This window comes from Oryx dammah, unplaced genomic scaffold (genome assembly GCF_014754425.2).
Source record: "Oryx dammah isolate SB20612 unplaced genomic scaffold, SCBI_Odam_1.1 HiC_scaffold_5, whole genome shotgun sequence".
Lineage (NCBI taxonomy): Eukaryota > Metazoa > Chordata > Mammalia > Artiodactyla > Bovidae > Oryx > Oryx dammah.
In genome coordinates, this window is record NW_024070189.1 from 84,180,591 (window position 1) to 84,192,665 (window position 12,075).

The following is a 12,075-nucleotide window of genomic DNA, read 5'->3' on the forward strand; positions in this document are numbered from 1 at the left end:
TGCTCTCCCGGTTCTCCTCCTGTCTCACTACCTACTCTTTCTCACTCTTTCCTGCTTTCTCCTTCCTCGTCTCCACCTCAAAATGCTGGGCAACAATCAAGGTTCCAGCTTCAGCCCACTTCTCTTCTCTATCTGCACCAACTTCCTACTGTTCTTTGTCCAGGCCCACGATGAAAATGTTAGCCGTAACAAAATTCAATCTATATGCTCCCAAACTCATATGTCTATCTCTGACCTCTCTCCTAAGGGCTGAGCTCATAGATCTTCTCACTTAGAAGTCTAACAGACTTCTTCATCAAATCCAAAACAAAAACTCTTGACACCCCATGCTCTGAGCCTTACCTGACCCCCGTCTCACCTAATCCCCATTCAGTCTTTTGTGTATCAGAAAATGGCATCACTATCCAGCCCAGAGCTCAACTCAAGTCTTCTAGTCGTCATTATGGATCTCTGCCTTTCCTTTTAGTCTCATGCGTCACACCCATTCCATGAGTACACACCTCCCTCCATATATTCCACCTTCAATGAAAGCTCAATCTAAGCAAAAATCACATCTACAGCATCATAAACCAGATGGAGAAGGAAATGGCAACCCATTCCAGTGTTCTTGCCTGGAGAATCCCATGGACAGAGAAGTCTGGTGGGCTGCAGTCCGTGGAGTCGCTAAGAGTCGGACATGAATGAACGACTTCACTTTCACTTTTTACCTTCACGTACTGGAGAAGGAAACGGCAACCCACTCCAGCGTTCTTGCCTGGAGAATCCCAGGGATGGCAGAGCCTGGTGGGCTGCCATCTACGGGGTTGCACAGAGTCAGACACGACTGAAGCGACTTAGCAGCAGCAGCAGCATCTACCAGAATCAATAGTCTAGCCTCCTAACTGGCCCTTTTATTTTTTTTTCTTGCCCTTTCTACAATCCAGTTTCAATACAGCAGCCAAAGTGGTTCTTTTTAAATGTTAATCAGGTCATCTCACTCTACTGCTTAAACTGTACCAATAGCATCACATAATATTTAGAGTATTGTCCAAACTTCTTTCCTTGGTTTATAAGGCCTGACTGACACCTCTGTTTCTGAACTCATGTATTTATTGAAAAATCATTTCACAGCCCTTTACTGTGGTATTACAAGAGATCTGAATAATAAAATATAATTCAGCAAAGGACAATTTATAAGCTTGGCTCTCCAGGGTTAAATTTGGGATGTCCTAAAGACAGAGAGAGAGATCACAGCAAACATTACCATTTTTTCAGAAAGGCATCCATGTTTTACGGAACTAGATAAATGAAAATCAACTAAATATTTAATTGTAATATATGTCAAATTTGATAAAGCCCTAGTGGTACTCAACAATATCAATACTCTAAAACAAAAATTTTTTAAGGGCTGGAAAACTTTATCTATTCAGCTGTAAGGTATGTCTTTTCTACATAAAACTATTTTTTAAAGGATCACATGCTTTGCTGCTAAGTCACATCAGTCGTGTCCGACTCTGTGCAACCCCATAGACGGCAGCCCGCCAGGCTTACCCGTCCCTAGGACTCTCCAGGCAAGAACACTGGAGTGGGTTGCCATTTCCTTCTCCAATGCATGAAACTGAAAAGTGAAAGTGAAGTCGGTCATTCATGTCCGACTCTTAGCGACTCCATGGACTGCAGCCTACCAGGCTTCTCTGTCCATGGATTTTCCAGGCAAGAGTACTGGAGTGAGGTGTCATTAATCATTTACAAGACCTTAATTATGACTCAGTATGAAATACCCACTCAATCAAATTATTTGAATAAATCGAGTTTATTCTAATGTTGCTTACGTTGTCCACAGTAAGTTCCAATATATCCCTTCTGGCACTGGCAATGGTCATCTGCACAGGTCCCACCATTCATGCACCTAACGCTGCACTGCTGAACTGCAAAGAACAAAAAAACATAAAATTATCAATCACCAAAACTACAGTATCTGTGAGAGTTATAAAACTGTAATAAATGCCCAATTAATGACAAGTGTACTCTACAGAAGTAAATGTGATGACCCAAGCATACATTTATTTATTTGTAAGTACACAGATGAGCATATCTGTGACAACATGTTATTTAGTATGTATTTAAAATCTATTACACTTTTAATGTTAAAGGAAGGAAATCTAAGGTGACTAGCAGTGTAAGTTCTAGGATGTAGGAGGCACTCAAGTACCCATTCAGAATGCCATGGCTGAGTGCCGGGCACTGCCATCCATCCAGTGCTTAAGCAACTGCTTCTCTTTCTCTCAAGTCAAGTCTTTTAACAAGGTCTGTAGGTTCCACTGGAAAATATATGTCAAATCCTTCTCCTTTCTGTTGCCACTGATATTGTGTGGTTCAGCTACCCTCATCTCTTACTTGGATTGTTGCAGTCACCTCCTGATGAGTTCCCTAGCTTCTACTCTTGCCCTTTTCAAATTCCTTCTCTGCAAAGCAACTACATCTTGTAATAATACAAATAGCACTGCTTCCCTGTCTTATTTAACCCTTTCAATGTCGCATTTGGGATCTAATGCAAATCCTTCCATGACTGAGGTGGCCATGTATTATCTATCTGGATTTGCCTGCTTCTCTAAGATCTTCTCTTCCCAACCTGCCTCTCTGTCATCACATGAACCTTTCAGCTTCTCAAGTGGAGGAAAGATGTTTTGATTTGCTACTTCCTCTCCCTGTGAGGATCCCTCCCTGGTTCATCCTAGTCCTTCCAAACTTAGCTTCAGTGGCACATCGCATCAGCACGATCATGTCTATCTCTTGTGTCTACGTTCTTCCTTGGTTCCACGCTGGTCTTCACAGCCAAGTTTCCTTCCAAGAACTAACCACAATCTATAATGACACTGTGGTCTTGGTTTACTTGTGTTTTGTCTGTCTCTCTACCGGAATGTAAGCTCCGTGACAGTGAATACCAAGCCCATCAGGATAGCAAGGCATTGAGTTCAGTGCTATTTGCTGCGACCATGGCAACTGTGGAAGAAACGGACTGTTTGTTGTCAGCCACGGATCAAGAGTCTCATGCCACAGTTTTGGATGCCTACTACTCACTCAAGTGGAGATGTCCAGTAGGAAATGGGACACGTGAATATGAAGCCCAGTGGACGCATCTACTCTAGAGATAATCATTATGAGTTAGCAACATATTGGTTACTGCTTGCCCAGTCACTCGGTCGTGTACGACTCTTTGTGACCCTGTGGACAGAGCACCTGCCAGGCTCCTCTGTCCATAAGGATTCTCCAGGCAAGAATACTGGAGTGGGTTGGCACTTCCTTCTGCAGGTATCTTCCTCACCCAAGGGTCAAACCCAAGTCTCTTGCATCTCCTGCACTGGTAGGTGGATTACCACTGCACCACCTGGGAAGGCCCATATCAGTAGTAGTTGAAGACATGTATGTAAATGAGTTCACCTAGGGAGGATAGAACTTTGGGGAATACTTAACTGTGAAGGTAAGGCTAATGAAGGGGATACAGAAAGGACACTAAGAAAAAATGATCAAGAAAAGGAGTGTTGGGAGCCATTACTTTCATATAAGAGAAGGGAAAAGAGAGTATTTCAAGAAGATAGTGATTAACGGTGCTCCATGCTTTGCGAAGTTGGCGCACCATGAGGACTAGAGAGGAGAAAATAGTTTCTGATGGAAAAGCAGCCAATATTACTCAAGGCCAAATGATTCAGGGATTCTCCTATTAAATTGTATACCACAAACTGAAGGTCAACCAATGAGTCTTCAGCTGTTCCGCTAGAGGAATTAAAAAACTAAATTGTAAAAACGTTTCTCCAGGATTGGTGTTTTGCTGAGGGTGCATTTGAGAAAACTAAGAGAAGAGAATAGTGAAGATATGGGGAATGGGATCTTCTAGGCAGTCAGAGGGAAGGACGGGAAAGTAGTGGAGGAAACAGTATTCAGGGTGGTCAAGAAAGTCTTGAGGAATTCTACATAATGGGTTTTGAAAGGTTTAGACAATTACATGATATTTTGAAAGAAAATGAAACTAGAGCATTAATCAGAATTGCATCATGAGACAATGACATCTGTTGTATGAATCCTGAATCTTATATTCCTCAATCAGATAATCTATTACTTTTACTTAAGAAAAATTTATAGAAAGAACTGTTAAAAATATAACAACTTCATATTATTTGAGGCAAATAAAGTTTTGTTACTGAGCAATTACATAAATAATAACTGCTTCTACTTGGCTATAAAACATTACCTTAAATACTATCCTAAAAGATTAATCTTGGATCTTAAAGACCCAACCATTCCTCCTTAGGTCATGTAAAGGACAATTTTAGTCCACTGTTACAGAGATCTTACAGAGCTGTTGTTTGTGTAAAGCAAAATAAGTTAATGTATGTAAAACACCTGGTCAGTACACAATGAGTATTTGTTATCATCTCAGTGCTCTTCTCCTTCCCCTTTAGTTAACCCACAAATTAGTATATGAGACACAGGAGTTAAGCAAAGGCCACAAATAAAGCTGAGGATTTGAGTCTACAGACTTGGGCATCAGAATTCCTGGATTCAAATCTATATTACTTTGGGTGAGTTAACACTTATGTGTGCCTCAATCTCCTTCTCTGACAATAAGGTAATAATAGTATCTCATTGTATTCATGTGAGGCTTAATTAAATACAATGATATAGTCAAACACTTAGTACCTATAACAAGTACCGGTAAAAACACAGTACATTCCAGCTATTACAAAGAATTACTTCTCACTAAATCCAAGCTCTTTTACTCAGGAGACGCATATCTTCTGGACCAGTACGAAATTGTTTTTCTTCATCATCACCCCATTAGCCCCTAGTTTTTGGTGGCAACAGCTAAGCCACCAAAGATTTTTACTCCAAAGATCAGTACTGACTTAGTTAGCACAGAAAATAATCATGGGTCCACAGCCTCATTGAAAAGGACATTTACGATTTATTCAAAGGATAACTTACAGATAATGCAGTAAATAAAGTCACATATGAAAAACGTACTTGATTTTGATCCACAGGTTGGTGATATTTGGCCACTGGAACAAGTACACATGTTAGGACGCGAACAAAATCCATCTCCGCAACTATTTCTACAAATTGCTGTGGAAAGCACAACAGGGAAGTGTGTGAACAATAAGGTAATAAACCACTGACTACAAACCAAGGAAGCTATAGTTAAAAACAATAAAGCTGAAAAACTAAGATATAAAAATGCGTGCTATATATAATGCTTAATTGCAGATATGCAACAAAAGTACCCATTGTAGACAAGTGAATGAGTCTCTTAAGTATCCTTATGATAAAGTGCACATAAATGAAGCTATTTTAATTTCCATAATCTTAATTGTTCAACTCTTTATCAGTATGGGTCATCTTTTCCATTCAAGGCAGAGGCTTATATTCAGAATTCACCATGAGAAGACAGTCTTGATCCTAGGAAGCGAGGAGAGTTGAGGAAACCCAGAGGTCCTGTGTACCCTCAGAAAGCACAGCCCACTATGTAAAGGACCTTCACAGGAGACAGAAAAAGTGAAATTGGCTGAGCTGGAGACTCCTCACTCTTAACGACTTGGCCAAGCCCCAGGGGTTCCATACACATTCCTTCCCGACTGGTATCTGACCTGCCCCATCATCAATCTTTGTTCCCCTTAATAATTCTCTTTCTCCTTCCTCCAGCCCTTCTTCTCCTGTATTACCTCCGCAACCTAGCCTATTCCTGCTGCTCAGAAAAGCTGCTGAGACATTTTGATGAAGGGAGAGTCAAAGCCTCCTGCAGCTGTGACCTCGAAGGTATGAGGGTCATCAGAGCAAAGAATGTTAGGCTCACTGACACAGCACATACCACAGATCCTCAAAATCAGTAGCCTTCAAATGGGAAGTCTCTCCCATACAGAGTCCGTTTCATTTAGGAGCTGATTTATCTCTATGCCCACAACTGAATTCTCTCTCTGCAAAGCATTAGGCAAGTGTTTTAATGCTCCATTAACGCTCCATGGGTGGATGGATGAAGACAGGAAGAGGAGAGTGTGGGAATGTCCTGAAACTAGCTGTACATATGTATGTAAATGCGTGTACCTATCTTCTGCTGGCGAGGAGTCTCACAATTTTCCAGGAGATATGAGACCCCCTCAGTACATAAAGGGTGTGTTTTATAGAAGTAAACTAACTCAATAATTGTCTCGCTTCTCCAAATTGCCTTTGAAACCCACATAATACGGCCTGCATCTCCATTAGTACAATGAGGATGTCATAGATCACAGTGTAAAAGTAAAAAACGACTTTAGGCATGAACATGGCTCCTACCATGGAGTTGACTATTCTTAAAATGTACTGGACTTTTTGATCACCAATAACTTTCCAATGACAAAAGCTCATTCAAATACTGTTTTATCTCAAAGCGCCCTCATTCTCAGCAAGGAGACATTTAGTTTTATTGTTGTTCAGTTGCTAAGTCGTGTCCGACTCTTTGCGACGCCATGGACTACAGCATGCCAGTCTTCCCTATCCTTCACTATCTCTCAGAATTTGCTCAAAAAACATTTAGTTTAGGCTTAGGTTATATACCAAGTGCCCCTTCCAGGGTCCTAAATCCAAAGAAGGTCTGATGGACTGGAGACTGGTCATCTTCAGACAGATCCCCATCATGGCCACAGGTCTACCCTCTACATCTGTGAACCCGTGAAAAGCAGAATGCTTAGGCTCTTTCTCTTCACACTCATATCAAACTATAGTATATCTCATCTAAGTATTTGTCCCTACCACAATTGGGGGGAAAAAATGAGGCCCAGAAATACCAGAGAGGGATGTAGAGAGGACCTGGGTGTTGGGATTTCAGTGATACTGGGAGAAGACTCAAGTCTAAAGTGGATAGTAAATGAATGGTACTATGCAACAGGTCTGAGGCTGAGCTCCCACTCTGCCACTGACCCACTGCAAACGTGGAGAAAACCCACAGCTTCTCTGGGTTTAGTGCGCTCATTGGTAAAATAAAACAAAGGGATTATATCGGAATGTTCTGATGTCTCTTCAGGTCTCAAACGGCATGGTTCTGGGCCAACCCCTTTCCACTGTTTTTCCACTGATCAACATGCTCTTCATAGCATAATTTCACAACAACAACAACAAAAAACGAATAAGCAAACTTTTCCATTGCTTCATGTCCTAACAAGAGTTTAAAAAAAAAAAAAGGAAACTAAGTCAATTTCATCATTTTGGAATCAAATATTTGGAAGTTTGGAAGTACTTCAATGATTTCCACAGGCCATAATTAAGAACAATAACAACAAAACACCGACTCAAAATGCATTAGGTTTCCAGTAGTCTGAGAAATATACTTTTATCTTAATATCTTCTCATGAAGCCTGGTCAAGGCCAACCAGAATAAAATTCTAGGAGTTGATCATTTTAATATTTTTCTATAAAGAAAAAATGTTGATGTACAAATATATGAGGAAATTAATCTTTGGTCCTCCTTTTCTATTTGTGTTTTACTTATTCTCTTTTTGTAAGTCCCCTCAGAGCTTTTTTACTGCTAAATGGTGGAAAGTCAATAAATATAATAAATAATTTGTTATCATAAGAAAGTCATGGAATGAAAATTCTTTTTTTTAACTGAAGTCTAATTGATTACCAATATTAAACTAGTTTCAGGCGTATAGCACAGTGGTTCAGTATTTTTGCAGATTATACTCCATTATCCATTATGTTATTACAAGATAACGACTAAGATTCCTTTTGCTGTATAATATATCCTTGTTTTTTATTTCATGCAGAATAGTTTGTATGTGCTAATCCCATACACTTAATTTGCCCCTTCCCCTCATCTCCCCTTTGTAACCACTGTCCTATATGTGCGTGCATGCTCATTGCCCAGCTCTGGGACCCTATGGACTATAGTCCGCCAGGCTCTGCTGTTCATGAGATTTTACAGGCAAGAATATTGGAGTGGGGTGCCATTTCCTACTTCAGGGGATCTTCCCTATCCAGGGATCGAATCTGCATCTCCTGCACTGTAGGCACATTTTCTCACCACTGAGTTACCAGGGAAGCCAACCATGTTTTCTGTATCTGTGAGTCTGTTTTTATTTTGCACATACATTTATTTGTATTATTTTTTCTATTCCACATAGAAGTGATATAATACAGTATTTGTCTTTTTATGTCTGACATTTCACAAAGCATAATATTCTGTAGGCCCATTCACATTGCTGCAAATGGCAGAATTTCGTGGAATGAAAATTCCTAATTTTGACTGTTTTCAATTCAGTTATTATCTCTATATACTTTAATTTTCAATATGAAAATAATTGAACTACTGAATTCAATGCAAAATATTATGCTAAAATTTAGATGAGACCAATCCAAGAGATTATAAGTGCATTACATTCTCCCTCTCTTTTGCACACTGTTTGAGTCTTGGGTATTTGAATTACCATTTAAATGTGCTAATAAATATTTTTGTAGATATCTCTTGACATAAGTACTATAAATGTTTCTTGGAGATATAAAGATCATTTCAAAGTTATGTTTTTATAGAGTTATGGTACTTATACATTCCAATGTATTTCATAAGCATCCAAATACCATAAGTTGTAGAAATGAGGGCTACAATATTCACTGTTACTTTGAGATTTCCAAAGCTGATCTTCTAAACAGTTAGAGGGCACAATGTTACTCAAAGACCAAAAGTATTTAAAGCTGACACTCAGAGGAATATATATATATATATATATATGTACACACATACATATTTTTTTCCTACTGCAAATATTCTAGAAGGCTCTGTTCTCTGGAATTCCCATTCCACACTGATCCAATAAAATCTGACTTTACAGATTTTCAACACGTACCATAAACCAATACTTTCTCCTCGGCTGCTCTCCAACTCAATAATGGCAGCCACATTCATTACATTCAGTGAGTCAGACTTTCCGCAGTGCCTAAGTCACTCCCAGCTAGCATGGCAGGTGTGTGGTGAGTGACGTTAGCTGTTTCAGGATTCTAGGAGCCACATAAGTTTAAAGCAGGCACAGTAACGCCCTACTGATCTGAAAAAGTAAATGCACCCTCCACAAATGCTTCCCATATATGACTTCTGTGCTGGAGGGAAAAGAATCCAATACCCTCCCATTTCTTTTAATAAAAGGAAAGGCTTATAATCAGAGGGTTTATTTAATATATTTATGAATCACTCTAAAGAACACAGTTGTTACTTCCTATTTTTGCCTCATTACCGGATATTGTGAGACTTTTAGGGTAGAAAAAATAAGAAGCTAATATTCACAACACTTAAGATGTCATGCCTTTTAAAAAAAAACTGCACAGAAGTAACATTAAGGGTCTATCTGAACCTGCAAAACCAATAACTATAGAGTCAGAGATACCACTACGTCCTTATTATCCCGTGGTTAGTGTGGCTTGCCCTTTTTCTCTGTTCATATGGCATCATTATCTTCTCCCTGGAAAACATCGAGGTCAATCTAAAGTCAAGATTGGCTCTAAATAAACGTGCTGTCTACCATACCTGGCTCTCCTCCCAACAAGACAAATGTGGCTGTGCTATATAAATACACAAAAAAGGCCAGTCACACTTTAACTCACAATTTCACAGGCATGTGAAATAAGACATCCCATAGTTCACCACAGTGAAGCTGCTAACTAATCACTTCTCCAATTAAAACATGGAGAACTGGTTACACACTTTGGAAACGGAATAAAATAATCAAAACGTCAAAGGTGAGATACGCAAAACTTCTGAAGTTCTAAGGCTCACACTTTGGAAAGCTACTGTACTTTATGAGATCTGGGGTCTGGAAATCCTAAATGTAAATGTCTTAAAAGTCAAGCTATGTGGAAGAGTTCTCTCTTTTAAAACTTCTGTTAACCTGGGTCAACGCCAAATCTCTGAGAGGGCTCCTTTCCTATCTATGTTATGTGGCTGCTGAGATGAAACCAGAGATAATAAAGTGGTTTTGTACCTAGGCCTAAGAAAGCCTTATCTTCAGAAGGTCTAAACCTCCTGCAGAGTCAAAAGGCAGATCGTTTACATAATCACCTTGTGGTCTTATCTGAGAACTTTCAGGAAAAAGTGGTTTGCGGTTATCTGGGGAATTGCTGTGCTCTCCCTTGAGTTTGTATTAATAGACATAGAAAGATAAAACTTTCAAGTTATCTCTGAAACCTTTATCATTATTGCCCTTCAACATCTAGAAGTGAAGTCCAAACTGATGCAAACCGGCTGCTTCTTCCCCACCATTCAAATGGGGTCACCCCTAATCATTACTAGTGGCCACCGGATTAGAAACGCAACTGTGTGTCCAAACCACAGAATGCAAAAGGTCCGCCCTGGGATAGGGCCGAGCGGGCAGCCCCAAGCTGCGATCCCAGCCTAGCACTCACGGACAATGCACTGGTTTCCTCCAGGGAGCGTCTTCCATCCGGGGCAGCAGTAGGAGTGGAACCTGGATCCGCATACGTTGGGCCTGCGAGAGACAAGTGAAGTCACACACACTTAGAGAGGGATGTGGTAATACATTACAGGTTTTCCTAAGCTTTCAGGACGACCAAAACTACACGTCAAACTCCTGGGGCTTGGGGCTCAGACGTGGAAGTAAATGGGCTAGACACTGAAATAGGGAAGGATCAGAAACGTCTAAACACTGCCTTTCATCTACCCTCTGTTGCTGCTCTTTAAAAAGAGCGAAAAGAAACAGGGAAACATATAATTTGCTACCATTCTAGCCTCCGGATGTAGAGAACAAAGGGAACACTCCGTTTCAAAAATCCTTGCCCCCGTCCCCAAATCCATCCCTCCTTGATCGACTGTTACTTTGGCCCCGACGTGTCAAGGATGGCGTGTCAGAAGGTGGAGCGCTGGGCCTGATGATTAGATGGAGCTGTAAGTAAGCCCCGCACACGTCCTCAAACAAAAGGCTCGGAGCTGCGCCCCCGACGGTGGGGAGCAGGCAGGCTCTACCGGCCCCCGCGCGGCGCGGGGCGGACTTAGGCGCGCCTTCCGCCAGACATTCGGGACTTGTTCCCGCACAGCTGGCTCCGCAGGCGCTCAGCGATCCTCACCCAGAGGCCTCCAACTCACCCGCAGACAAACCCCCGAGGGAGGGCTTTTTTTTTTTTTTTTTTTTTTCCGGCAGGAGGAAGAGGAGGAGGCGCTTCTTGGGTTCTTCGGGGTCTACCGGTGGAAGGGGGCCCCGGCTCTAGCCACAGAACTAGGTTCTGGGAGGGAGTGGGATAGAAAGCTGCCAAGCCGAGGTTCCCCTCCACCCGGCCCCGCTTCGCCTGTCCACCTACCCTCGGAGCACGTCCTGTTGTCCTCGCCTGCGGACACGGCTAGCCGCCGCGACGCCCTCCTCCCGGTACTCGGGCACCGCGAACCCGCCTTCAGAGCCCGCCGCTGCGGGCCGGACCTGTTGCGGTGGCGGCTGGGGCCGGGGCGCCTTGGGCGGCGGGGGCTGGGGCTGGCCGGCCGTGCACTGCGCCCAAAGCGCCACGCAGCCCAGCCACACGAAGTAGGGCTGGGGACACAGCCGCCGCCGTCTCCCCATCGCGCGCGCTACGGGCGCGCGGACCTTGGTCCGCTGAGAGGGAGCGCTCAAAGACAAAATCTGCGCGGCCCAGAAAAAGTCAGGTCTAACAAGCCCTTCGTGGGCCCCGGAGACTCGCGTGTGTTCGGGCTCCCTGCTCTAGCGGGAGCCCGGGACCCAGCGCCGGCCCCCTGGCTGCCAGCGGGGTGCGAGTTCTAGCGCAGCGGGCGGCGAGGCGCGGCGGCAGAGCGGCCGGCAGCCCCGCGCGGTCCACGTTGCATCCCCCGAGCCGCTGCCCCGAGCGACTCCAGGACCGCCAGCGGGTGGGGGCGGGAAATTACAAAAGTAACCCGAGCAGCCGCGGCGTAAAGTTACAAAGAAAGCGGACCTCAAAAGGAAAAAAAAAAGGCCTGAACGCAGCGACTCTGCGGATTCCCGTGCGCTCCAGGCACAGATCTTGGAAGCTGCAAAAGTCACCAGAAAGAAGCCGGAAAGCAAACAAAAGTCGCCCCTCCAAACAAGAGGAAGGTCCTCT

At 42.8% G+C, this 12,075-nt stretch overlaps 1 protein-coding gene across 1 annotated transcript in view; it reads right to left on the reverse strand.

Annotated features, from left to right (window-relative positions):
- The window catches only part of FBN2 (fibrillin 2), a 226,740-nt gene extending 215,073 nt beyond the window's left edge, over positions 1 to 11,667 (reverse strand). The window contains exons 1-4 of the mRNA XM_040241764.1: positions 11,308 to 11,667; positions 10,399 to 10,481; positions 5,002 to 5,100; positions 1,812 to 1,907 (exon numbers count right to left, since the gene is read on the reverse strand). Coding sequence (XP_040097698.1) covers positions 1,812 to 1,907; positions 5,002 to 5,100; positions 10,399 to 10,481; positions 11,308 to 11,561 — 532 coding nt within the window. The 5' untranslated portion in view covers positions 11,562 to 11,667. The remainder of the gene's footprint in view (positions 1 to 1,811; positions 1,908 to 5,001; positions 5,101 to 10,398; positions 10,482 to 11,307) is intronic.
- Positions 11,668 to 12,075: the final 408 nt, after the last annotated feature.